This window comes from Sus scrofa, chromosome 1, assembly GCF_000003025.6.
Source record: "Sus scrofa isolate TJ Tabasco breed Duroc chromosome 1, Sscrofa11.1, whole genome shotgun sequence".
Lineage (NCBI taxonomy): Eukaryota > Metazoa > Chordata > Mammalia > Artiodactyla > Suidae > Sus > Sus scrofa.
In genome coordinates, this window is record NC_010443.5 from 242097031 (window position 1) to 242123463 (window position 26433).

General features: G+C 40.7%; 1 protein-coding gene across 1 annotated transcript in view; it reads right to left on the reverse strand.

The window, feature by feature from the left end:
• Nucleotides 1-23517, reverse strand: part of TEX10 (testis expressed 10) — a 62513-nt gene extending 38996 nt beyond the window's left edge. The window contains exons 1-5 of the mRNA XM_001925941.6: nucleotides 23320-23517; nucleotides 19113-19301; nucleotides 15384-16096; nucleotides 14761-15004; nucleotides 7331-7443 (exon numbers count right to left, since the gene is read on the reverse strand). Of these exons, the coding sequence (XP_001925976.2) occupies nucleotides 7331-7443; nucleotides 14761-15004; nucleotides 15384-16096; nucleotides 19113-19292 (1250 nt within the window). The 5' untranslated portion in view covers nucleotides 19293-19301; nucleotides 23320-23517. The remainder of the gene's footprint in view (nucleotides 1-7330; nucleotides 7444-14760; nucleotides 15005-15383; nucleotides 16097-19112; nucleotides 19302-23319) is intronic.

Below are 26433 nucleotides of genomic sequence, written 5' to 3' on the forward strand. Positions count from 1 at the left end.
AACAATGACAACAGACTTGCTTGATGCAGGATTGCCAAAACCCTCAACTTATAAAAAATTATGCACTATCTGCCAAGAGCAATAAAGTGAAACACAACGATGTATACTTGTACAATACATCCAACAAATATCTTTTTACCAAGTAACCTTCTATACTGTTTCAGATGATCTTTTCTTTTAGCCTTACCAAACGTTTCTATTCAATTTAATCATATACGAAGCCTAGATTTCTTCTACAGATGAAACTGCAAGTCAATTTCCTTTTGATTTCTGCTTAAGTAGAGCTGACCCTTGAACAACATGGGTTTGAACTGTGTGGGTACACCTACACACAAATTTTTTTCTTTTGCTTTTTAGGGCCACACGTGCAGCCTATGGAAATTCCCAGGCTAGTTGTTCAATTGGAGCTACAGCTTCCAGCCTATATACCACAGCTACAGCAACATGGGATCTGAGCCACATCTGTGACCTACACCACAGCTCACAGCGATACCAGATCCTTGACTCTCTGAGTGAGGCCAGGGATCAAACCCACGTCCTAATGGATTCTACTTGGGTTCATTTCCACCGCAGCACAACAGGAACACCACAAATTTTTTTTCAAAACATACTACAATACTACACAATCCACAGTTGGTTGAATCTGAGGATGCTAAACCAAGGAGGCAGAGGGCTTGATTGTAAAGTTCTATGCGGATTTTTCACTGCACAGAGGGTTGGCACCCCAACCCCCAAGTTGTTGAAGGATCAACTGTACTCAATTCCTATTGCACTGTCTTTCTCTGGGGCTCATTCTACCCTCAGGTTCCCACAAAGAATCTGTTAGCACATTTTTCTCAAATGCAATCATTCACATACTGTCTGAAGTATTTATTATTTACCCACTGTTTCTTTAATATAGCTCCTTCTTTGTTGTTTTTGTTTTATATTTTGGCCGTGTCCATGACATGTGGAAGTTCCTGGGCCTGAGACTGAACCCAGGCCACAGCAGGGACCCAAGCTGCTGCAATGACAATGCCAAACCTGCTGCACCACAAGAGAATTCCTATAACTCACTTTTTACAAACAAATATTTCTTCTTTTTCTCTTTGCTTTTTTAGGGCTGCATCTGAGGCATATGGAAGTTTCCAGGCTAGGGGTCGAATGGGAGCTACAGATGCCAGCCTACACCACAGCCACAGCAATGCTGGATCTGAGCCGAGTCTGCAATCTACACCTCAGCCACAGCAATGTGGGATCTGAGCAGAATCTGCAACCTACACCACAACTAACAGCAACACCAGATCCTTAACCCACTGAGCGAGGCCAGGGATCAAACCCACACCCTCATGGATACTAGCCTGATTCGTTTCCGCTGTGCCACAAAAGGAACTCCCACAAACAAATATTTCTAAAAGAAACTTTCTATCACTACCATAAAGAGAAAATCAGCCCTTCCCAATACACCTTGCAATAAATTCCCAAGCACTCAACTACCACTAGGTCAATCTAAACCTCCTAAAAATAAATCAATCAAAGCTCTCCAATCCCTCTGAAAAAATAAACTACCATTCCCAGGACAATGGAAAATCTTCCCAACTGTAGACTAGTCAGCAGTGAATCTTTCTCTCTCACAAGTTGATCTGTAAGCCAAAGGCAAGACTTAGCTGTATCTCCTCTCAGTACATATTAGTCAACTTACTAGAATAATCACCACATAAGGTATGCCTGCAAAAAGAAAGCTTTCTTAGAGCTTTCTAAGAATTGACATTTCTTAGAAATGTCAATATTTTCAATAATGCCAAAGTTATATCCTTTGATACACACAAAAGAATTGAAAGCGAGGATTTGAACAGACATTTGGAGACCAAAGTTCATAGCAGCGTTATTCACAACAGCCAAAAGGTGGAAACCACCCACATGTCCACTGACAGATGAAAAGATATATGGTATATACATACAGTGGAAGATTATTTAGCCTTAAAAAGTAATGCAAAAGTGGAAGCACCCAAGAGGTTCTTCAGTAGGTGAATGAATAAACCATGACACATCCATATAATGAAATATTTTTTAGCACTAAAAAGAAAAATTGGATGAATAGGTAGAGCACAGAGGATTTTTAGGACAGTGAAATATACCATGTATGATACTACATGATGGGTACATGTCATTCCACGTTTGTCAAAACTCATAGAATGTACACCCAAGAGTGAACCCTAACAGAAACTATGGACTTTGAGTGTTAAAGATGTGTGTCAACTTAGATCCATAGATTATAACACATACGTAACTCTGATGTGGGATGTTAATAGTGAGGGAAGCTATACATCTGTGGGGGCAGGAGTACAGTATATGAGGACTATTTATTTTCTGTTCAATTACTATGAATCTAAAACTGCTCTTAAAAAACTACATTTAAAAAAAAAGGAATGAAGGAATGAAATGCTAGAACATGGTACAACATGAATAAACCTTGAAGGGAGTTCCTATTGTGGCTCAGCAGTAACAAACCTGACTAATATCCATGAGGATATGGGTTCGATTCCTGGCCCTGCTCAGTGGGTTAAGGATATAGCACTGCTGTGAGCTGCGGTGTAGGTGGCAGACACAGCTTGGATCCTGTGTGTCTGTGGCTGTGGCGTAGGCCCGGTGGCTGTAGCTCCAATTTGAACCCTAGCCTGGGAACTTCCATCTGCCGCATGAACAGCCCTAAAAAACAAAACAAAACAAAAAACTCTTGAAGATATTATGCTAAGTAAAATTAAGCCAGACACAAAAGAATACTGTATGCTTCTACTGATATGAGTTACTTAGAACAGTGAAATCAATAGACAGAAAAGTAGAAGAGTGGTTCCCAGGAACTGGGAGGAAGGGAGCATGGGGAATTACTGCTTAATGTGCACTGAGTTTCAGTTGGGAAACTGAAAAAATTCTAGATGAATGTGGTGATGGTTGCAAAACAATGTAAATATACTTAATGCCACTGAACTGTATGTTAAAAACGGTTGAAATGGTAAATTTATATATATTTTATCACAATAAAAATAAAATATTGTAATTCAATATTACAACCTAAGATTAAAAAAATTTAGACATCAGGAGTTCCTGCTATGGCACAGTGGGTTAAGAACCTGATTGCAGTGGCTCAGGGAGCTGCAGAGGTGCAGGATAGATCCCTAGCCCAGCACAGTGAGTTAAAGGACCTGGCATTGCTGCAGCTGCAGTATAGGTCACAGCTGCGGCTCAGATTCAATCCCTGGCCCAGGAATTTCCATATGCCATGGCCATTACAAAAAAAAAAATTTAGTAGGAGTTCCCATCGTGGCACAGTGGAGGCGAATTCAACTAGGAACCATGAGGTTGCCAGTTCGATCCCTGGCCTCGCTCAGTGGGTCAAGGATTTGGTGTTGCTGTGGTGTGGGTCGCAGACTTGTCTCAGATCTAGGGTTGCTGTGGCTGTGGTGTAGACTGGCAGCTACAGCTCTGATTAGACCCCTAGCCCGGGAACTTCCATATGCCATAGGAGCGGCCCTCAAAAGACAAAAAGCAAAAAAAAAAAAAAAATTTAGACATCAGGTCAAAAAATTAACTGGGGATAGAGAGTTCCCTGATGGTTTAGTGGTTAGCAACTCCACTGCTGTGGCTTGGTTCAATCTCTGGTCTAGGACCTGGGATCCCTCATCATGCTGCTGCAAGCCATGGCCAAAAAATGAAAGTAAATTATAAAAATTGGAGTTCCCATCATGGCTCAGCGGTAACAAACCCCACTAGTACCCATGAGGATACAGGTTCAATCCCTGGCCTCACTCAGTGGGTTAAGGATTTGGCAACGCTGTGAACTGTGGCGTAGGTCAGAGGAGGCTCAGACGTGGCATTGCTGCAGCTGTGGTGTAGGCTGGCAGTTGTAGCTCCAATTGGACCCCTAGCCTGGGAATTTCCATATGCTACAGGTGCAGCCCTAAAAAGACAGGAGTTCCCATCGTGGCACAGCGGGAACACAGTGTGTTCCCATCGAATCCAACTAGGAACCATGAGGTTGCAAGCTGGACCCCTGGCCTTGCTCAGTGGCTTAAGAATCCAGTGTTGCCGTGAACTGTGGTATAGGTCTCAGACATGGCTCGGATCTGAAGTTGCTGTGGCTGTGGTGTAGGCCAGCAGCTGTAGCTCCCATTGGACCCCTAGCCTGGGAGCCTCCATGTGCCGTGGGTGCGGCCCTAAAAAGCAAAAGAAAAAAAATAAAGTATAAAAATTAACTGGAGACTGATATATTGAGTAAGTGTGAAGACTAATGGCCTAGACCAACGTTGGCCTCCCTAACTTGTGTTGCCCTCCACAGGCTATCTGCTAAGTGTACAATGCACTTCCTCATGGAAGTAAAAGAGCAGCCTGTGGTCCCTTAAAACAAATCACTGGGCAAGTTTATGAAGAATAAGTTACACAGCCAATTCATTTTTGCTAAAAATTCCACAATTTCACCACCTCAGCCTTTTGACAATTAACTCCTTTCCCCCCCCTTTTATATCCTGGCACAAATTACATCATCAGGGCAGCCTTCCCTGAAGACCTACCTCACTTCCCTCAAGAAAGAGCAGGATCAGCTCCTTATTACATACTTTTCTATTACTCTAAACTCTTTTTCATTAACCTTATCACAGTTGGTCACTAAAAAGAATCAAAAATAAATGCCTCCCTCCCTAGACTGTACTCCATGAGAAGTGGCACTCTACCAATCTTCTTTTTCACTAAATGCTCAGCACCTGGTACAGCAAGTGCCTTGTACATATTAAGTGTCCAATAAATTGAATAATGATAATATACCCACACAATCTTGAATACTTTACTTCCATTTAATGGTCTACCAAATTCCAAACATCCCAACAGTTATTTAATCTCATTCTGATGAAAATTTTATCTGAAACTTCTTACTGGACAAAATATACACACATATAATTCTACTCAGGAGTTCAAGGATATTCTGAAGCTTATCCATGGACTTCATTAAAACTTTTGCTCTACCAAGAAAATTATATATGGATTATATAACAATTTACTTGCTCAAGAATATATCCCCCATCTGATTCTCTGTCCCCTTTAACTTCAGAAACTCTCTAAATTATTTCTACAACATAGTTTTGATCCAACCAATGCCAAAGGATCAAAGCTGAAAGATAAATGAACTTAAGAAATGACTTTCAGCATGAACTCTTGTCAACAGCAGAAATCAGATTTAACCCAGATCTGTCTCATGTTCTCCATCTAATCCTGTAGCTTTCTCATATGCTATCTCCTCCAGTTAGTGTAATCTCTCATCCCTTGCTTCACTTCCGCCTCCTAAAATCATATCCATGAAAAAATACTATTCTCCAACACAGCTTTGTCTGTTTACCCTAACAAGGATGTCTCTTCCTACAGATTCCTACAGCACCTCTTAAATATAAAGTTCTAATGACACCTACACATGCCTTGTGTTATATACGTAAATTCACTTTTCCTCCTGCAAGTTACTGAACTAATGTTTCTCAGCTTCAAAATCACCCTTCTACACCCTGCTTTGTGATGCTGGGACTGAGACTCTGTGAGCCACATTTTTTCCTTTATAGCTAGCTTCTGCCAACAAAGGGGTACTAGAGACTGGAAAGCTATAGGAGGAAGATAGGACACTTTCCTTTCTGTTTTGCTTCCTAGTCCTATTTTTGCTCTCTTTTGCTGTCATTGTAAAACAACTCTTCTTCAGCCCAGCAGCAGTTCATTCCAGCAGTCGGAGATGGTTCCAGCTCACGGTTTTTCTGACACAGAACCAGCATCATTGTGCCCCTAAAAACACCTGCAACAGCCAGCCAGAACCCCCTCTGCAGAATCCTGGACCCCTGCCCCACAGGGCCCCTCTTCTGATCTCAAAGATATCAGCACCAGCTGAGCACCAATCCCTTCCTCGAGGGCTGAGTTGTGGCTCCAGATAGCCTTTCCTCCAAGCTTCTTTTCCCTCTTCTTTTTGCTCTCCCAGCCTGAATACCAGCCACTTCCTGCAGGTGCAACACCACAACACCTTACTTTGTGTAAGTGTGTTCCCTTTTGTCTTTCCAGTTCTTTAATACCTAGTTAACAACTGTTTGTATTAAATTCTCTGTTAAGGGAGTTCCCGTCGCGGCTGAGAGGTTAGGGAACCCGACTAGCATCCATGAGAATGCGGCTTCAATCCCTGGCCTTGCTCAATGGCTTAAGGATCTGGCATTGCCGTCGGCTGTGGTGTAGGTTGCAGACTCAGCTCAGATTCAGCACTGCTATGGCTGTGGTGTAGGCCGGTGGCTTCAGCTCTGACCGGACCCCTAGCCTGGGAACCTCCATATGCCGCAGGTGTGGCCCTAAAGACAAAAAAAAAATTCTCTGTTAAAATCACTTGGTATAACTTCTGTCTCCTGACTAGACCATGACACTCTTTTTATCAATTTTAAGATTCTGTACCAATTTTAGCAATTTATGAAACTGCTTAAGAGAACAAAGAGTACAACCTAAGATGTGTAATTATCTCCATCACCAAACTTTGTTTATAGTAAGCAACGAAAATAATTACTGAGTGAGTGAATGAAAAGCTCATCTGCCTACAATAGCCGTATCACTTCTGAGCATATCCTTTGACTCCTGTGCAAGGAGTCTCAATGACTCTCCAGGTAGTTTCCTCTTTTTGATCAATTTAAAGACCTTATGACAGATTGTAAGATCCCTTTAAGTGTTTGCTCATTTGGAGGAAGTGACCTTTTAGTGTTCTAGCTTGTACCTGCTTGTCAAATTTCATTAGATAATTTGTTTTCACATTTATCTCCTCTCACTTGAGATATTTTAAATAATTTCCAGGCTTACACTTTTTTAAAACTCTATCTTCTAATTTATAACCCCATTTATTTTAGAAAAGAGCACTATTTTTCTCCAATTATTCTTCTTCCTTCAGGATACTGGTACCAGTCTCATTACTACTTTCCTCCTGTATAAAGGAGAGCAGAACTAATGACTTTTAAGATTTTCTCTCACCTAGAGATTCAATAATTATATATATAGTGCTTCTCACAAATAAGCCACCTGCCTCAGCAAAATTTACTAAATTCATATCTACCTAATTTGATACTTGACACTCATTTAGCACAAAACATTCAATTTACAGATAAAAAAAATTAAAATTAAAAAAATTTTAAGTCCTAGGGCTTAAAGTGACTTGTTCAAGATCAGCCACACTACTGCTTTTATCTTTACTTCACAAAATCTAGATTGAAAACACCCCATAGTGTAGAATGTTCCAGTTTAAGGCTAATTATTTTCTGATAATTTCAGGTTAAACAGTGGAAAAGAATAGCAATACCTTTTATTTGTCTCTTTCCTTCTGTGCTTGCTTATTTCTTTTAAGGCATATGGAAAATTATTCATAAAATGGTGTTTGAAATCAATAAGATAATTCTTTCGAAGCCATGACTCCTATTAAAATAAGCAAAGATTAGAAAATTTATAAGTAACAGTTTATTAAAATAACAAGAATCTAAGCAGAAATTTAACAACTTGTCAATGATAAATTTACCATTATGCCATCTGCTAATAATATAATATGTAAATAAATTTTAAAATCACAATAAACTGTTAAGCCATCAAATTTCCACCCACAGATCTTTTTGGTGCTTATTTATTTGGTCCTTAATTTTTACTTGCATTTTATCTATTTAAAAGGAGAAAAAGGGAGAAAATAACAAGATTTAAGAAAATTATGAATCTGAATACAATATTTTATAAAATATACAAGAAAGTTTTCCATCTAGTGCTCCATTTAACTGAAACTCTATTCCCCAGCAATTCTATTTCCCATTAAAAATATTTAACACTTTCACAAAGCAAGGCGCTTCTCTAAAATTCTTTAGCGCTGTTGGTGAATGTATCATTTCCTCCTACTTGAAAACACTATCTTCATTTCAGATTACAACACTATTATTTCCTCCTATCCAGAGGACCAATCATTCCACTGTGCCAGGGAATGAGGGGTTTCTTGACATGTGGGACTTCAGGTGCTAAAGTAGCTCCTACACCCTACAGCTCCTCAGTTACTTTCACTGCATTCTTCTCTTCTTCCTGACCTAAAAATGTTTATGTGACAATTCCTCTTGGACTTTTTCTTTCTTTTTTGCGGCCATACCTGAGGCATCTAGAAGTTCTCAGGCTAGGGGGTCACATCAGAGCTGCAGCTGCCAGCCTACGCCACAGGCACAGCAACACAGGATCCGAACTGAATTTGCAACCTACACCACAGCTTGTGGCAACACTGGATCCTTAACCCACTGACCAAATCCACATTTCCGGTCCTTAACCTGCTGAGCCAAAATGGGAACTCCCCTTGGACTTTTGACAGGCATCTTAAATTTAACACAAACATACTGAATTCTCACCAGAAATCACACTATGACTTGGACCATAACATAGGCATCAGTCTTGCTCCTCTTTCCTTCACTATGAACAGCTGCAGTCCTGCTAGCTTTACCAGAATCCAGCTGCTTCTCATCACTTCCACCACTAGCCACCACCTGACTCTAAGCCACTATTACCTCTTACCTAGATTACTGTAACAGCCTCCTGGTGTCCTTGCTTTTCCTCTTGTCCCCTCCTCCAAAGTCAATCCTCTACATAGCAGCCAGGGTGGTCTTTTAAAACATAAGTCACACTTCAAAATCTAATATAGGAGGAGATCCTGCTGTGGCACAACGGGATCGGCGGTATCTCTACAGCACTGGGATGCAGGTTCAATCCCCAGCCCAGCAGAGTGGGTTAAGGATTTGGCATTGCCATAGCTGTGACATAGGTCGCAACTGAGGCTCAGATCTGATCCCTGGACTGGGAACTCCATATGCCACAGGGCAGCCAAAAATTAAGTAATTAATAATACAGGAAAAGATAAATGAAATCGGTGTGTATACAGGGCAGGAATGGTCGTCCATGAGATCAATGGTGTGAGTTTGGCCTCTACCGTTGTGCTACAGATGGACAGTGAGCACATGGGAGTTCATTAGTGTTTTATTTACAAATTTATTTAAGTTAAATAAACGTAAGTTAGATCATGTCACTCTGCTTAAAAGCTCCAATGTCTTTTTACCGCACTTAGGTTGAAATTCAAACTTCGTACCATGGACCACAGGGTACCACGTGATCTGGTTACTATCACTTTCTCTCCCTCATCATCTACCATTCTCCAAATACTTCACTTGCAAAGGCCTTCCTTCCATTCCTCAAATAAGTCAAACTTGTTCTCACTTCAGGGTTTTGCACTTGCTGGTCCTGTGCCTAGAAGGTTCTTCCCACAGGTCTTCACAAGACTTGCTCCTCCATGTCATTCAGTGACACTCGAATTTCAAAAAAGCACTTCCCAACAACTATTTTAAATAGCTCCCCCCAACACTGTTCTCCCACACTCTCTTTATCCTACTTTGTCTTTCTCCCTAATATTGACATGTGTTTGTTTACCTTCCATCAACTTCACCAGAAGCTAAGTATGGTGAGGGGTCAGTCATGTTTATACTCCCAGAGCCTAGAAAAGTACCGGGAGAACTGCAGAGTAGAGCCATTCTAAAGACCTTTCTGCAATGATGAAGTTTTTCTGTATCCGTGCTGTCCAATACAGTAGCCACTAGCCATATGAAGCTACTGAGCACTTAAAGTGTGGCTAATCTGACTGGGAAATTGAATTTTTATTAACTTAAATAGCCACATTTTTAGATGTTCAATAAATCTTTGATATATGATTGCATCTAACTATTCCTCCCAAATTCTAATCTTCACAGTAAAACGACAAGACATTTAGACAAACATTAAAAGAAAAGATAGGAGTTCCTGTCATGGCTCAGCAGGTTAAAAACCTGACTGGTGTCCATGACGCAGGTTCAATCCCTGGCCTCACTGAGTTAAGGATCCAGCATTGCTCTGAGGGGTGGTGCAGGATACAGATGTAGCTCGGATCTGCGGCTGCTGTGGCTGTGGCATAGGCCAGCAGCAGCAGTTCCAATTTGACCCCTTAGCCTGGGAACTTCCATATGCCGCAGGTGCAGCCCTAGAAAGCAAAAATTATTATTTAATTAATAATAAAAGTAGCAAACAGGAGTTCCCGTCGTGGCGCAGTGGTTAACGAATCCGACTAGGAACCATGAGGTTGCAGGTTCGGTCCCTGCCCTTGCTCAGTGGGTTAACGATCAGGCGTTGCCGTGAGCTGTGGTGTAGGTTGCAGACACGGCTCGGATCCCGCGTTGCTGTGGCTCTGGTGTAGGCCGGTGGCTACAGCTCCAATTCGACCCCTAGCCTGGGAACCTCCATATGCCGCAGGAGCGGCCCAAGAAATAGCAACAACAACAACAACAACAAAAAGACAAAAAATTTAAAAAAAAAAAGTAGCAAACATTAAAATACAAAGCTAAGACAATAAAATTTCTGTAGTGTCAAATTATAATACTGACCTAAAACTATTAATACAGAACTCCAAAAACCAGAGTAAATTAAAGAGTTAATCTTAAACTGTATTTCATTTTCAAAACTTAATTAAGTATACACACAGCATATCAGAAATAGGCAACCTCAGTTAGGACCTGAGTACTCAACCACTGAGAAAATAAGATTTAACATAACTTGAGATTTCCTTTCAAAACAAAGGTGAAAGATTTCAAGTTCTTAAAAAGATTTAAAAAAAATACTACTTGGGGGAGTTCCCGTCGTGGCACAGTGGTTAACGAATCCGACTAGGAACCATGAGGTTGCGGGTTCGATCCCTGCCCTTGCTCAGTGGGTTAATGATCCGGCGTTGCCGTGAGCTGTGGTGTAGGTTGCAGACGCAGCTCGGATCCCGCATTGCTGTGGCTCTGGTGTAGGCCAGTGGCTACAGCTCCGATTCAACCCCTAGCCTGGGAACCTCCATATGCCGCAGGAGCGGCCCAAGAAATAGCAACAATAACAACAACAAAGACAAAAGACAAAAAAAAAAAAAAAAAAAAAACCAACTACTTGGGTAAAAATGAAATTTCTCAACTGTGCAGCAAAATAAGAACATACTACATGCATAGAGCAAAACCTAAAAGTAATCAGTCAGCAATCCTAAAGTTACACCTAATAAAGATGCCAATTTATCAACAGAAAACCTTTACATTTCCTGAGAGAAAAGAGCTATAACTCAGCCTGTGGTACGTGATTCAAGTTTAAGACCAAGGAATGCCATTTCATTTCTCTAAGTTTGAAGTGGTATAGGTCACCCAATGTCTTAACTATTAAGCTATAACTAAAGTGAATGAGAAAGAGGAACTAAGAGTGGGAATGGTAACAAAAAATAAACTAATGTGCATTTTAATGTCACCCTGTATAATTAACACATATTTTGTCTCTAAGATAATAGATTTTATCTTTTCCAGTTATTATTGTTCAACATAAATTTGCCAAGGTAAACTAGAGAATTCTACCAGTAGATTCTTTAAATACTATTCCCATTTGAATTAACCACTCCCTCATTTTATTTCACTATTATAGAGTAGCCCAATTTAGTATTCTATATAGCCTTCAAGAATCCATGCAAGAGAGTTCTCTTGTGGCCGAACAGATTAAGGATCCGGCGATTCACTGCAGCAGCTTGGGTCACTTTGGCAGGGGTTCAATCCTTGGCCTGGGAACTTCCACATACCAGACACAGCTCAAAAAAAAAACAGTCTATGCAAAACAGTCTTCTGAACTTAGTATCCTATGTTAAGGAACTGCTAACAAATACAGTCATGTTATAATAGCACAGGATAGCTCTAAAGTATACTACATTAAGAAATAGCAACAACAACAACAACAAAAGACAAAAAAAAAAAAAAAAAAAAATACCATTTAAAAAAAAAAAAAAAAAAAAAAAGGAGTTCCCGTCGTGGCGCAGTGGTTAACGAATCCGACTAGGAGCCATGAGGTTGCGGGTTCGGTCCCTGGCCTTGCTCAGTGGGTTAAGGATCCGGCGTTGCCGTGAGCTGTGGTGTAGGTTGCAGACGCGGCTCGGATCCCGCGTTGCTGTGGCTCTGGCGTAGGCCAGTGGCTACAGCCCCGATTCAACCCCTAGCCTGGGAACCTCCATATGCCGCGGGAGTGGCCCAAGAAATAGCAACAACAACAACAACAAAAGACAAAAAAAAATAAATAAATAAATAAATAAAGTATACTACATTAAATATCCATAAAATTAAGGCAGTGTTTAGACCTTTAGGCAGTGTTATCTGAAAGATAGTAGATAATTCGAAACTAGCACAACTAATGAATTTGCATTTGGCCCTAACATTCTATTTACAAATACTATTACTAAAGCAATAATAAAAATTAACCAGGGCCCATGAATAACTAAACACCAAAATGCCTGGAATTTGTATATCTCAGCTTTCCAAAAATGAATGGAAAGACACTAGAACTTAAGATCCATGTTGAATACTGATCGATGTTGAATGTTGTGAGCATACTTCTTTTCTTAGACTTTCAGATGAAAATAGATCCATTCAGGATTTCAAATTATATATATATATATTTTCTAAGAAGCTGCATGCATTACCACTGTGACTAGCCTACAATCACAAATTAATTGCCATAAAAGAAAGCTATACTTTCATAAAATCATACACTATACCTCTAATCATCAATTTCTTGCCAATGTATGCAACGAATCATTAAGAATTATAATCAATAAAATGCCATCCTATTTGAGAAAGCAATTCATGAAACATCTACAGATGACATACAATGGGTTAATAACAGTAAACTCTTAAAAGAAACATACACCTTAGTATGATTCTGTAACGCTTTTCAAGATTATTAAATACGATTTTTTTAATCAAATACTATATTAATTTAGTCTTATTTTACATGGCATACTAACTCAAGTGAGGTTGAACTAATAAGAACTAAACAAAACTGAAAACCACCTTATCAGTTTTGTACGTAAGTAGGCAACTCCAAGGATTCACTTCTGCCTTGTCAAGTCCTTGCAGAAATTCTACAGAACAGATGCTTCAAGCTTGAAAGTATTGTTCCTGCAGTTACCCTTTTAAAGTATGCTACCACATTAATCTAGCACCTATTAATCTTAGAACTTGTTCTTCCTTACTTGCATCATGCACTACATATTACGACACTTTTAAAAAGCCAACAATGCTCAATTTTCCCCAAATAGAAGGTACATTTACTCACTGAGAAACATGTCTTTGCTATCAGCTTTCTAGCAAGAAACTGTTGTAAGAAAAACATCAAATTCACTTAGGTTTTTAACCTCACTCATACCATACCTACAACTACAGCTTACCTGCAGTAAAGAGAACTTTAAGAAATGTTTTCTGGGAGTTCCTGCTGTGGCTCAGCAGAAACAAATCTGGCTAGTATCCATGACAATGCAGGTTCTCAGTGGCTTAAGGACCCAGTGTTGCTGCAAGCTGTGGCAAAGGTCGCAGATGAGGCTCAGATCTGTCACTGCTATGGCTGTGGCGTAAGCTGGCAGCTACATCTCTGATTCAGCCCCTGGCCTGGAACTTCCATATGCTGCAGGTGCAGCCCTAAAAAAAAAAAAAGAAATGCTTTCTGATCTTATATCCCTTATTAAGAGAAAAAAAAAATATATGCACTAAGCGAATGTATAACTTGTCAAAAATGTAGTAGCTTAAAAACGACTCAGGGCTGGTTATGAGATCTTCAATTTGGTCCATTTCTTGTCATAAACTTGGTAATGTGACAAAAACTGGAAGAGGATATTCAAGTAAAATTTTTTTTGGCCACACCCACAGCATGTGGGAAGCTCAGACCTGTGCTGCAGCCGGGACCTAGGCAACAGCTGTGGCAACACCAGATTCTCAACCTGCTGCACCACAAGGGAACTTCCTTAAGCAACTTTTTAAATCTTCTAAAAGGCCTAGAGAAATCAGAATGTTCCTACATGATCAAGCTGTCACAAACAATACACTGTAACACTACTATGAATTATTATCTAATAAGAACAAATGAAACCAAGCACATTAAGTTATGCATTTCACTTAAATTAAACATATAGGTTATAAACTCACAAACTATTTTAATTTGTAGTTTTTTGTTTTCGTCTTTTTAGGGCCACACCCATGTCATATGCAAGTTACCAAGCTAGGGGTCAAACTGGAACTGTAGCTGCTGGCCTATGCCATAGCCACAGTAACACAGGATTCAAGCTGAGTCTGCAACCTACACCACAATTCATGGCAACACCGGATTTTTAACCCACTAAGCAAGGTCTGGGATCGAACCTGCGTCCTCATGGATGCTAGCCAGGTTCATTTCCACAGAGCCAGGACAGAACGCCTTAATTTACAGTTTTGAGAAAACATAAGAAACAAGTTTACAGTTAGTTAAACCTTGGGAATTTTTTTTTTTTTTTTGGTCTTTTTGCCTTTTCTAGCGCCACTCCTGTGGCATATGGAGGTTCCCAGGCTAGGGGTCGAATCAGAGCCATTGCCGCCGGCCTACGCCAGAGCCAAGGCAACTGAGGACCCGAGCCGCCTCTGCAACCTACACCACAGCTCACAGCAATGCCAGGTCCTTAACCCAGTGAGCAAGGCCAGGGATCGAACCCACAATCTCATGGTTCCTAGTCGGATTCGTTAATCACTGCGCCACGATGGGAACGCCAAACCTTGGGAATTTTTTAAAAATGCATTACCAGTTAGTAGTAATATGCTGATTTCTAATCTATCCAGTTATGATAAAAGGTATTACTCAGAAAACAAAGAGTCAAGTAGTTCTCACCAATTTATGGGTTTCATCATGTTGTTTCGAGAGTTTCCACAGAAGGGAAATAATATTAAGAACTTGCTGCATAACCTGCAGAGGCTCCCGTTCTATACCATTTCCAACAGAAGCAGCTAGGTGTGGAGGCACAGCTTCAATCCAGCACTCAATTAGCAATGGAATTATTATCTCAATAAATCCTTTCAAGTTTTCAGTAGATGACAGACCTTCATCCACATTGCCTAGTCCTCCAACCAGGTACCTGATAAGGAAAGGTAAGAATTAAACAAAATTTAATGACTAAAAAATATTATTACTTAATTTAAATCTTAAATATAAAGAACCAGTAAATGAAGCACTGTGAATTGATAATTACGTTGATCAAGACTAGTAAGAAAAACAGAAATCCAAGATGACAAAGCCAAAAGACTATCAATGTTTACTTTTCATTAGGCTTTGCTAGCAATGAATACATTAATATACTTTGAAATGACTCCTCCCATCAGTAAATAAAATCAAATTATGAGTAACTATATGAAAACTATGAAAGACAACTGCATGTCTTTCCACCATTAGCCATCAACGGTCAGCAGTTATAATATAGGAAAACTGAGTGTGGACATAACTGAAATCCTTCTTACCGTAGCCTGAACTGTGAACTGACATTTGGCTGTGAACCCCCATGTTCATAAACCTGGATGTGTTGCTGGTCGTTGGCATGTTCCTTCCAGTTGATAAAAATGGAGTTGCTAGTGGCATGGGGATTTTCTTTTTGTTCCTGAAGTCCTTCACTTTCTCTCAACCTACTGGATCCATCTGCCAAGGCCTGAAGGAATTTACTGAGTCTCACTAAGACTTTCAGCCTCCACTGCTGAGAAGTGAGTCTCCGATTAGGATTTACAGAAAGTATCCAGGACTGGGATCTGTCTCTATTTACCAGTCCTTTGGACAGCTGCTGATGAGAAATAAGTTCTACAAAATTCTTAAGCAATATACTGCTACGGCCAGTAATTAGAGCTGGGTACTGTTCCAGCAGAATGTCCAGAACTTTTAAAGAGTCCTCCTGAATTCCTTCAGTAATGTGAGTCATGGCACTAGAGAGATGGGCACTTACCAAAGGAAAAAATGGAGAAATTTGTTCAGCTCGTATTTTGGGGGCCAGGAATTGAAGAAGTTGAACTGCTGCTAATCGTACATTAGCATCTTTATCTGTAAACACAGCAGTCACTTCACTTAATATGTTTGAAAGGTGTGCATCAATTATAAATGGGTATTGAGACAAAAGATCTTTAAGTCCAAGAAGAGCACTTTGTTTAACCCCAGCATTGTAATGATGCATCTGTGACAGCAAATCCTACAAATAAAAATAAAAATACAGGCTTTAGGTATATACATCATACCATTTTCAATGAACATGCTAACTAAAAGTATGCTAATAAACTAACACTCCATGGCGGGAGGATTAAGGACTGCTTCAGTAAGAATTTTCTAAATGTTCATTTTAGAAAAATGAGCTTTTGTTATGATCAGAAAGTTTTATCTTTAACACAGTTTTCACTTAATAAAACATTATATAACTTTCACTTGGAATTTTCTTTTTGAAATTATCCCCTATGCAGCATAAGGCACACTATCATTTAAAGGGACAGCAATCATCACCACTATTTTAAGACCTACTATGTACCAAATATATGGTATACGTATTTATATACTTAACAGGTTCTTTCTGCCTATTTTAAATGATCTTTCATACTGTCTGTGTATTTTACTCAAAGTATAACATTGGGCAATTTTATCTGTGGAATAATTTATATAATCTATGAAAAAAACCATTACTTCAAATGCCTTTTTGATATTAATCTTCAGAGCTTAAAAGCGAAACTAGAAAATGTACATCTTCGGAGTTCCTGTAGTGGCGCAGCTGTTAACGAATCTGACTAGAAACCATGAGGGTTCGATCCCCGGCCTTGCTCAGTGGGTTAAAGATCCAGCATTGCCGTGAGCTGTGTGTGGTGTAGGTCACAGACACGGCTCGGATCTCATGTTGCTGTGGCTCTGGCATAGGCTGGTGGCTACAGTTCTGATTAGACCCCTAGCCTGGGAACCTCCATGTGCCACAGGAGCGGCCCTAGAAAAGGTAAAAAGACAAAAAAAAAAAAAAAGAAAAGAAAAGAAAAGAAAAAGAAAATGTACATCTTCACAAAGAATTGTTCACAAATGTTCATAACAGCATTATTCACAAGAGTCAAGTGTAAACAACCAAACTGCCATCAAATGATGAATGATAAAATGTGTTATAACCCTGCACTGGAATACTATTTGACAATATAACAGAATGAAGGACTAGGAGTTCCCATTGTGGCGCAGTGGTTAACGAATCCGACTAGGAACCATGAGGTTGTGGGTTCGGTCCCTGCCCTTGCTCGGTGGGTTAACAATGTTAACGATCCGGCGTTGCCGTGAGCTGTGGTGTAGGTCGCAGACGTGGCTCGGATCCCGCGTTGCTGTGGCTCTGGCGTAGGCCGGCGGCTACAGCTCCAATTCGACCCCTAGCCTGGGAACCTCCATATGCCGTGGGAGTGGCCCAAGAAATAGCAAAAAGACAAAAAAAATAAATAAATAAAAGAATGAAGGACTGTTCTCATACATGCTATGACATTCATGAGCCTCAAAAATATACTAAGTGAAAGACCACTAACAAATGACCACACTTTGTATGATTCCATTTATATGAAATAAGCAAATCTTTACAGATAAAAAGTAGATTAGTGGCTATCTAGCTGGGGGGAAGAAATGGGGGGGTGGCTTCATTATTGTGAGATTAATAAAACGGCTTCCAATAGGTATAAAGTTTCTTTCAGAAGTGACAAAAATGTTCTATAATTAGATTATTGTAATAGTAGCATTAACAATGTAAACATATTAAAAACCACTGAATTGTCCACTTTAAATGGTAAATTTTGGAAGTTTCCAATGTGGCAGAGTGGGTTAAGAACCCAACTAGTATCCATGAGAATAGAGGTTCCATTCCTGGCCTCAGTCAGTGGGTTAAGGATCTGGCACTGCCACAGCTACAACACAGGTCGCAGACGCAGCTCAGACTGGGTGTTGCCATGGCTGTGGTGCAGGCCAGAAGCAGCTCCAATTTGGCCCCATCTGGGAACTTCCATATGCTGCAGTTATGGCCCTAAAAAGAAGAAAATTTAGAAATTAAATAAATAAATGGTAAATTTTATCACATGTAAATTACATTTCAATAAAGCTGTTAAAAGTTTTAAGCAAAACGACTGCTCAGATTTCAATTTACTTCATGCATTCACTATGAACCTGTAATAACCTGTATACTGAAATGATTCAAAAATGGTTAAGAAGGAGTTCCCGTCGTGGCACAGTGGTTAACGAATCCGACTAGGAACCATGAGGTTGCGGGTTCGATCCCCGGCCTTGCTCAGTGGGTTAAGGATCCGGCGTTGCCGTGAGCTGTGGTGTAGGTCGCAGATGTGGCTCGGATCCCGCGTTGCTGTGGCTCTGGCGTAGGCTGGCGTCAACAGCTCCGATTAGACCCCTAGCCTGGGAGCCTCCATATGCCGCGGGAGCGGCTCAACAAATGGTAAAAGACCAAAAAAAAAAAAAAAAAAAAAAAAAAAAGGTTAAAAGAAGATGCTATCTTAATGAGCTGTAAATACAGCTAAAAAAACTGTCATACCAAAAACTTGACATACTGGGGGGGGCGGGATGGACTGGGTATTTGGGACTAGCAAAGGCACACTTTTGATTATGGAATGGATGATCAAAGGGGACCTGCTATATAGGACAGGGAAATCTACTCAATGATCTATGATAACCTATATAGGGATGAATATGTGTATATGTATGGCTGAATTACTCTGCTGTACGGCAAAAACTAATACAACACTGCAAATCAACTATACTTCAATAAAATTAAGTTAAAAAAAAAAAAACTGGGAGTTCCCTGATGTCTCAGCATTGTCACTGCTGTAGCATGGGTTCAATTCCTGGCTCAGGAACTTCCGCATACCATGGATGCAGCCAAAAACAAAAATAAAAACAAAACAAATTGACACATCAAACATCAGAAAGTCAAATACAGTAATGATTTCCAGATGATGTATTAAATGATCAAATAAATATATGCAAGAGAAATCATTTTGGCTTTAACTAGGCAAGCCTTTAAGAGGAAGGAAGAAGTGGGAAAGTTGCAATGGCAACATCAGATGTGGGTAACAGATAAACTCCAAATTTCAGCCATTAATAAAACCTAAGAATTAAAACAACTTTTCACAAAATTTAACATTCTAGATGATTTCAAGAAAAATTCTATTTTAAGAAAGCAGTTATTTATGATTTACCTTTATGTTAAGTTTTCTATTGTTTGTTGGAAGTGTTCCATCCTCTTTGAGTTGCTCGGGCAGATGTATGGTCTTCGTTTTAAAGTTTGTAACAGTAGCATTTTCTAACCTGGGCTTCTTTTTACCAACTTTTAGTTTTACTTTTTGAAAATCATCTTGGCGTTTTCTTTTTTTGGTCATTCTTGAGTGCTATGATGAAAAGATTTACTTTTAAAACAATGAATAAAGGCAAAGATAAGTTATAAAAGAACAGAGAACATTTACATTACTCCAACATTTATTTCAAAGATAATCAAGAATTAAGACCAACTGGAATTCTTATCATGGTGCAGCAGCAACGAATCTGACCAGGAACCATGAGGTTGTGGGTTCGATCCCTGGCCTCGATCAGTGGGTTGAGGATCTGGCGTTGCCAAGAGCTGTGGTGTAGGGTCGCAGACTTGGCTTGGATCTGGCATAGGCCGGCAGCTGTAGCTCTGATTTGACCCCCAGCCTGGGAATCTCCATATGCTGCAAGTGTGGCCCCAAAAAAGCAAAAAAAAAGAATTAAGACCAACTGTAACCACACTAAAGGATCAAGGTATTAAATGGAAATTATTTTTATAAAATACCAAAAAAGTCAGTTTAGTGAATTGATACCATAAAGGGGAGTCATTAAAAATAAGAAAACGGTCTTATTACTGGTTTGTCTAGATTTTTTGGCCATGGAACCTTTTGTCAAGCAATGTGCTAAACAGAAAACTCTTGAATATTTTTTTGCACTCAGAAGACGAGGCGGAGGCAGTGCAGAGTTGCTAGAGATTTATCTTGCACCTGCTGGGAGCTCCTGGCCCCTGGAAGCCCCTCAAAAACCTCAAGCAGAACAGTTTGAAAACCAATGTTATTACTTTAACACAGCCTATAATTGTTTGGAAAAGATTAATGAATCTAAGCTGGGTGCTTGAAAAATGAGTTATATTCAGATATGCAGCAAGGAGAGTTAAAGAGCATTTCATGAGTAAGGACAACAAGGAGGGGGTAAGCCTGGTGTAGGAAAAAAAAAAAAGAAAAGTACCAGCATTTTGAACACCAAGAAAAATTCAGACTAGATATAAACAGGAAACAATATCCAAAAAAAAAAAAAAAAAAAGGAGAAAAAGCAATATAAAAGGAAATATTGTGGAACAGAGGGATAAGCAAAAAAGACCAGCAAGGCCACTATCATAATAAATAACTCTGGTATAACCCTGTCATCTTGCACTTCCCCCTCTTCACCACATTCTTTCTACATCCAAATCATCCCACTTACACACAAAATCTTTCATCTGTGTCTCCTACCCATTCCAGGGCCCCTTAAGTCTTTTATTTCTACCCTTGACTGTTCAATAGTTTCCCCAACAGTCTTGTTGCCTTGCCTCTTGTTTCTACTCTGAGCCTATTTGCTAGAGAATCACCAGAGGGCTCTTTCTACACACAATCTGACCAAAGATCAGTCAAGAGCTTTCTTCTGCTCCTTCAACCCCTTACAGTAAAAATGACTTGGGGTGACCTATCAGTTCTTCCTAAATTCCCCTCCAGCTTTATCTTCCTACCAACTAACCTCTATCTAAAAAATAGGCTTCTATACCTGGAGCCAGCTCAGCCCTTCTTTAAGCCTTTTCTACAAACTGCACAAATAATTATTACTGCCTTGCACTGTACACTCACTGGAATAGGTATCTCTGAAATCAATAAAACTTCTCCTGACCTACTGTAATTATCCTATGCCCAGCTTTTTTTTTTTTTTTTTTTGTCTTTTTTGCTATTTCTTTGGGCAGCTCCCGCGGCATATGGAGGTTCCCAGGCTAGGGGTGGAATCGGAGCTGTAGCTGCCAGCCTACGCCAGAGTCACAGCAACGCGGGATCCAAGCCGCGTCTGCGACCTACACCACAGCTCACGGCAACGCCGGATCCTTAACCCACTGAGCAAGGACAGGGACCGAACCCGCAACCTCATGGTTCCTAGTCGGATTCGTTAACCACTGCGCCACGATGGGAACTCCTTTTTTTTTTTTTTAAATCACAATGCTACACATGAAGAGTCCAAAAATTGTGAGTAAAATGAAGGTTTGCATTATTGTGAGATTAATAAAATGGCTGATGCAAGATGAGACAACTCAAATTCCAGGAATCCAGAAGTCAATTACCTATGACATTATACCCAAATTCAAAAGATTCCAAGGTTTTACTTCATTAGAGCCTCATGATATAGGGTTTAGCTACACATGTTCAGAGCAGAGTCGAGAGACTGATTAGGTTCTTATCCAGACTCTGCCACTTTCTGGCTGTAATTAATTAACCACTGGGCTTCAGTTTTTATCTACAAAATAGGGATATTAATGCTTACAACATACAATTCTTATGAGGTAGGATGAATGAGGAACAAATGAGCTCATATCTGTAAAACACTCAGAACTGTGCTTGGCACACTGTTATAAAGATATGCTATAATCACAAACATATATATTTTCTTAGTCTCATAACCAGTACATACCAAGCATAATAGATGCATTATGCACAACAGCATTCAATTCTCACAAAACCACATTAGGAAGGTGGCAATAAAACCATTTTAAAGATGGGGCTCAGAAATGTTTGTCAGTTCTTTATTAAGGAGTTGAAGAGGGATTTATACACAAGCCTGAGCTCTGCAAAACCAATTTCAAATTACACATGATGAAATTAAGGTGAGGATTGGAAAACAGTGCCAAAATGGCTTGCCTTATTTTATTTACCCCCAATCCCAAAATTTTCATCCCACTCACACCTCTAGTTATTTTAGTCTAAAATAAAATGAGTAAAACCTAAAAACAAGGCCCTAATACTCACCTGGCCTCTTTTAATATAAAAATTGTTTTCGTTAATTAAGCAAGCACATTTTGTTAGCTTTCCCTGCAATTTTATCATTAGCTGGTACCAGAGATGAAAAGAAATGGTACAAGACATTCAGAAAAATGGACTCAATGAATCTTCCAACCTCCCAATCTTCTCTGCTATCTTTCGCCACTAACTATCTGATTGGTGTCCAACAAAGTTTACTGTCAGTTTATGCCATATTATCCATTACTTTGTATTAATCACTCTTCTGTTCTCACTCTGTCAGGAAAATTAGAGGGCTGATCGCCCTTCCTTTACTTTAAAGTTGGTGAGATTATTTTTATGGTACACACAGGACATTTTTATACCAGAAACTCTTAAAGTTCTACCAGCAACTTCTGTTATTTTCATCTAAAATAAAGATTTTCTAAAAATAAATAAATAAATAAATAAAATAAAGATTTTCTTAGTATAGCAAACCAAATGGTCCGACTAAGCCACTTTTACAGTAGCCTGCACTGAACAGAAGACAAGAACTCCAGACTCAGGGGCTGAACTCTCACATCACTGGACCAGGTGAGCCTCAAAAGTTTTAAAACTGAATTTCATATACTCCAACTGCAGATCTTCTAATTTCAACAAAAGGGAGATTCTAGTGTATGAGGATTTCAACCGAACCGAATTCCAGCTAGCCTATCTGCCACCTCATTACCCTCCCCTAATATCCAACTTCTTTCCCCCCTCTAAAAAAGAAAGGACACTGTACTTGGCCTTTGGTAATTTCCTCTCCAGCACTTTACGCTGAGTTCCTCCAAATTCTCTACCTAGGGGGCCAATTGGAGGCACCATACTTCCCCAAAAAACAAATACCCATGAGTGGAGCGACTCGAGAAGGCCCACGGTCCGAATCTGCTCCGTACAGAGCGCTTAACCCTGTCCACACGTTAGAAGAGGACCGATTAGGAGACGACTGCTCATCCCCACCCCAAGACTTTGGTCCCGCATCCCAGAAGTGAAGACCCTGAGATTTTAGGGAACTACCGTTCCTTCCCCCGTGAACGGCAGTCATAACCACAGTTGGGGAAGTGGGGCCCAATCAACGTACACCGGCCTAAAAGTCTCGGAGACCCGAAACCGCGCGAACCCGCCCAGTCACTTGAGGCGCTCCAAAAGCCCGCGGGGCGCCCCGCCCCCGCAAAGCCCCGCTCCGCACCCAGGCCCGGCTCTGCAGGGGTGCCCCGGCCCGGCCCCTTGGGGCGCAGATTAGCCCCAGCCAGCCCTGCCCGCCTGGGCCGCAGACCGGGGGGGCGACAGCCCCGCGCGCCGTCCGGCTCCCCAGGAGGGCCCGGCCCGACGGCTGGCGGCGGCTCACCTGAGAGCCCGGCCGGGACCGGGGCGCGGAGGCAGAGGGAAAGAACGTTCGAGGAGAAGCCGACGGGGCGACAGCGTGCGCCACCGGCCACAGCCTCTTGCTCCCGGAGCGTGTTTTCAAATCGCCTCGTCCTCACGCGGCCGCGTCTCCTTCCGCCGCCCGGAAATCAGGGCCCCTCCCCCGCCGCGCCGCGCTCACGTGATCGCGGCCCGCAGCCGCGCGCAGCCGGAGAGGCGGGCGCGGGAGCGGCAGGCCCCGCCCCCGGGAGGAGGGGGAAAGCGCCGGAAGCCCCCCACTCTCCGGGAAGCCGAGGGAGGAGGGCTCAGGATCCAAGGACAAAGCTTGGTTCTAAGTCTAGCTCTGAACTTCCTGGGCCTGCCTTTCGGGGGGCGTTGCCCCAGCTACAGCTAGTAGGGAGCATGCCTTTCTCCCCATGCTAGACCACTGTCCTTCAGACCTGGAGCCACATTCAAAGAGTCTAAGTTGAACTGAATCGAGAAAGTGAAAAGTTTAAGGTTGAAAGGACCATGGAATTCCTGGGAACTTTAACCTGGATGGAGCAATTAAGAATTAGTTGACTGAGAGGAAAATACACCTAGTAGCTGGAGCCTGAAAGTCTTAGTTGAAGATTTTACCTAATATTTCAGTTTCTCAGCACTAAGATTCCTGATACTGAAATTAAGTGGACCCAGGGAAGTTAAGGGAGAAATTTAAATGCCTGGGAAGGGGATGAGAAAGCAAAGGGAATAGGCTTTTGAAAGACAGCCCTGCCAAAGACTGTCTGGTGGCATGGAGGAAGAAGCCCCTGGTGTAGATTTTAGAATTTGATTTAAATTTTTCTCTACAGTTTACCAAAGTATAAAACTTAGTAAAGTTGACAGGAAATGAGCCTCAGTTTGCCGGGTAGAGATTCAGAGTAATGATTTCTGAGGTGGGGGGAGACCCAAGCACTGGGACTAAGACCACTCTTATTCCTAGTCTATGATCAGAGACAAAAAGTCAGACCCAAATAACCACCTCTCCCTTCCCTGGCAGTTCAGCTATACAACCATAATTGGCCTTGAATCCAGCATAAACATTTGGGAATTATCAGTGTTACATGGCATTGAAAGTTATGAGTCAGAAGAGGAGTTCAGATACCCCTGAAGTGCAGACTCAGGTCTGACACTCAATATTTTCTTTGGACACACATCTGCTCTACATCTCAAGGTCAACATGTCCAAAATGAAACTCCTGATTTTCCCCTGAAAACTACTCTTCCTACAGCTTCTTCACCTCAAATTCCAACTCCATCCCTTCCAGTTACTGAAGCCAAAACCTTTGGAGTTTTGGCCTGGCTTCTTTCCTTCTTTCCTACCTCACATCTAAGCCATCAGGAGATTTGATGTACCTTCAAATATATCCTGACTTCCACCACTTAATACAACTCTCTTGGTACCATCATGGTCCAAGCCAACTCATGATCACTAAAAAGCCTCTAAATATGTCTGCCTGCTTCCACTTTTTTAAAATAAAAAGAAATCTGATCTTTAAATATTGGTAGGCAAGTACATCTTTTTCCTACTATAAAATACTGTGTAGGGAGTTCCCGTTGTGGCTCAGCAGGTTAAGAACCTGACATTGTCTCTGTGAAGATGCAGGTTTGATTCCTGGTCTTGAGGGCTCAGGGATCTGGCACCACCATAAGCTGCAGCATTGGTCACAGGTGTGGCTTGGATCCAGCATTGCTGTGGCTGTGACACAGGCCTCACCTACAGCTCTGATTCAGTCCCTAGCCTGGGAACTTCCATATGCTATAGGTATAATTGTAAAAATAAAAACAAATAAATAAAACTCTGGGTGGGCCAAACAAAATACTTACAAGCAGGTTGCCACTTTATAGCCTCTGGTTTAAGACTTGAAAAGTATGTACCTGAAGATAGACTCTAATACGCAGTAATTACAAGGATTGTCCACTTAGCTGAGCCAAATAGACCTTTCTTAAATAAAAGCATAAAAACTATTCAAGGGTCATTGATCTATACCAGAAAAATATGTACAGTGAACATGCATTCTAGAATGTGTAGGATATTCCACCTTTAAAATGCTGTGCCACATAAACCCCTGGGTTAGTTTCCTGGGGCTCCTATAACAAAGCATCACAAACTGGATGGCTTAACAGAGATTTATTGATTCTCCATTCTGGAGATTAGAAGTCTGAAATAAACGTGTTGGAAAGATTAGTTCCTTCTGAAAACTCTGTGGAAGAATCTGATCCATGTCTCTCTCCAAGCTTCTGATAGGCAATAGATATTCCTTAGATTGTAGATGGCATTCTCTTTGTCTTCGCATCATCTTCCTTTGATGTGTGTCTGTTTCTTTGTCCAAATTTTCTCTTTTAGTGAGGGCCCACCCTAATGATCTTTTAACTTGATTACCTCCGCAAAGGCCCTATTTCCAAATAAGTTCTTCAGAGGTAGTGGAGTTGGGACTTCTGTACATCTCTTCAGAGGGACACAGTTCAACCCATAACAGTCACCAAGATCTGTGTCCAGAAATATCTATATTTCACCATATGAACATCCTCTCTTTTTTGTCTATGCTCAGAAGCATCACAAAATTCTAAGTAACTTAATACAGCACCTTCTACCTAACCTTTGCAGCTTCTCTGTTTTTTATACCAGGCTTCCAGTTGATACTTGCTTTGAAAATAGGGTGTAATTGCTTAAAAAAAAAAAAGCCCTGTTAATCTAATAAACTTGATTTTATAATGTCAAGATAAATAAAAGCATAAATATATTAAACTGGCTCTTATCTTACATTTCAGAGCCACTACTAACACAAAAGCAGAGACTCTTTGAAGAAAGCCCAAAAGGACAAGTTGAAATTTAGTACCATAACCAGGGACAAGAACTCAAAGTGCATTCTCCAGGAACTGATTGATATATTATATGCAAATTACTTGGCACACTGCCCAGCACATTGTGAGCCTTCAATAAATGGCAACAGATATTCCTACTGATGATGTATCATTGGACCCTCTTTGTGCAAAAAGAAACCTTTAGTCAACTTACTTAGCTTAAGTAACAGAAAACCAGTTCTGACTTTAAGTTAAAAGGAATTTATTGAGAGAAT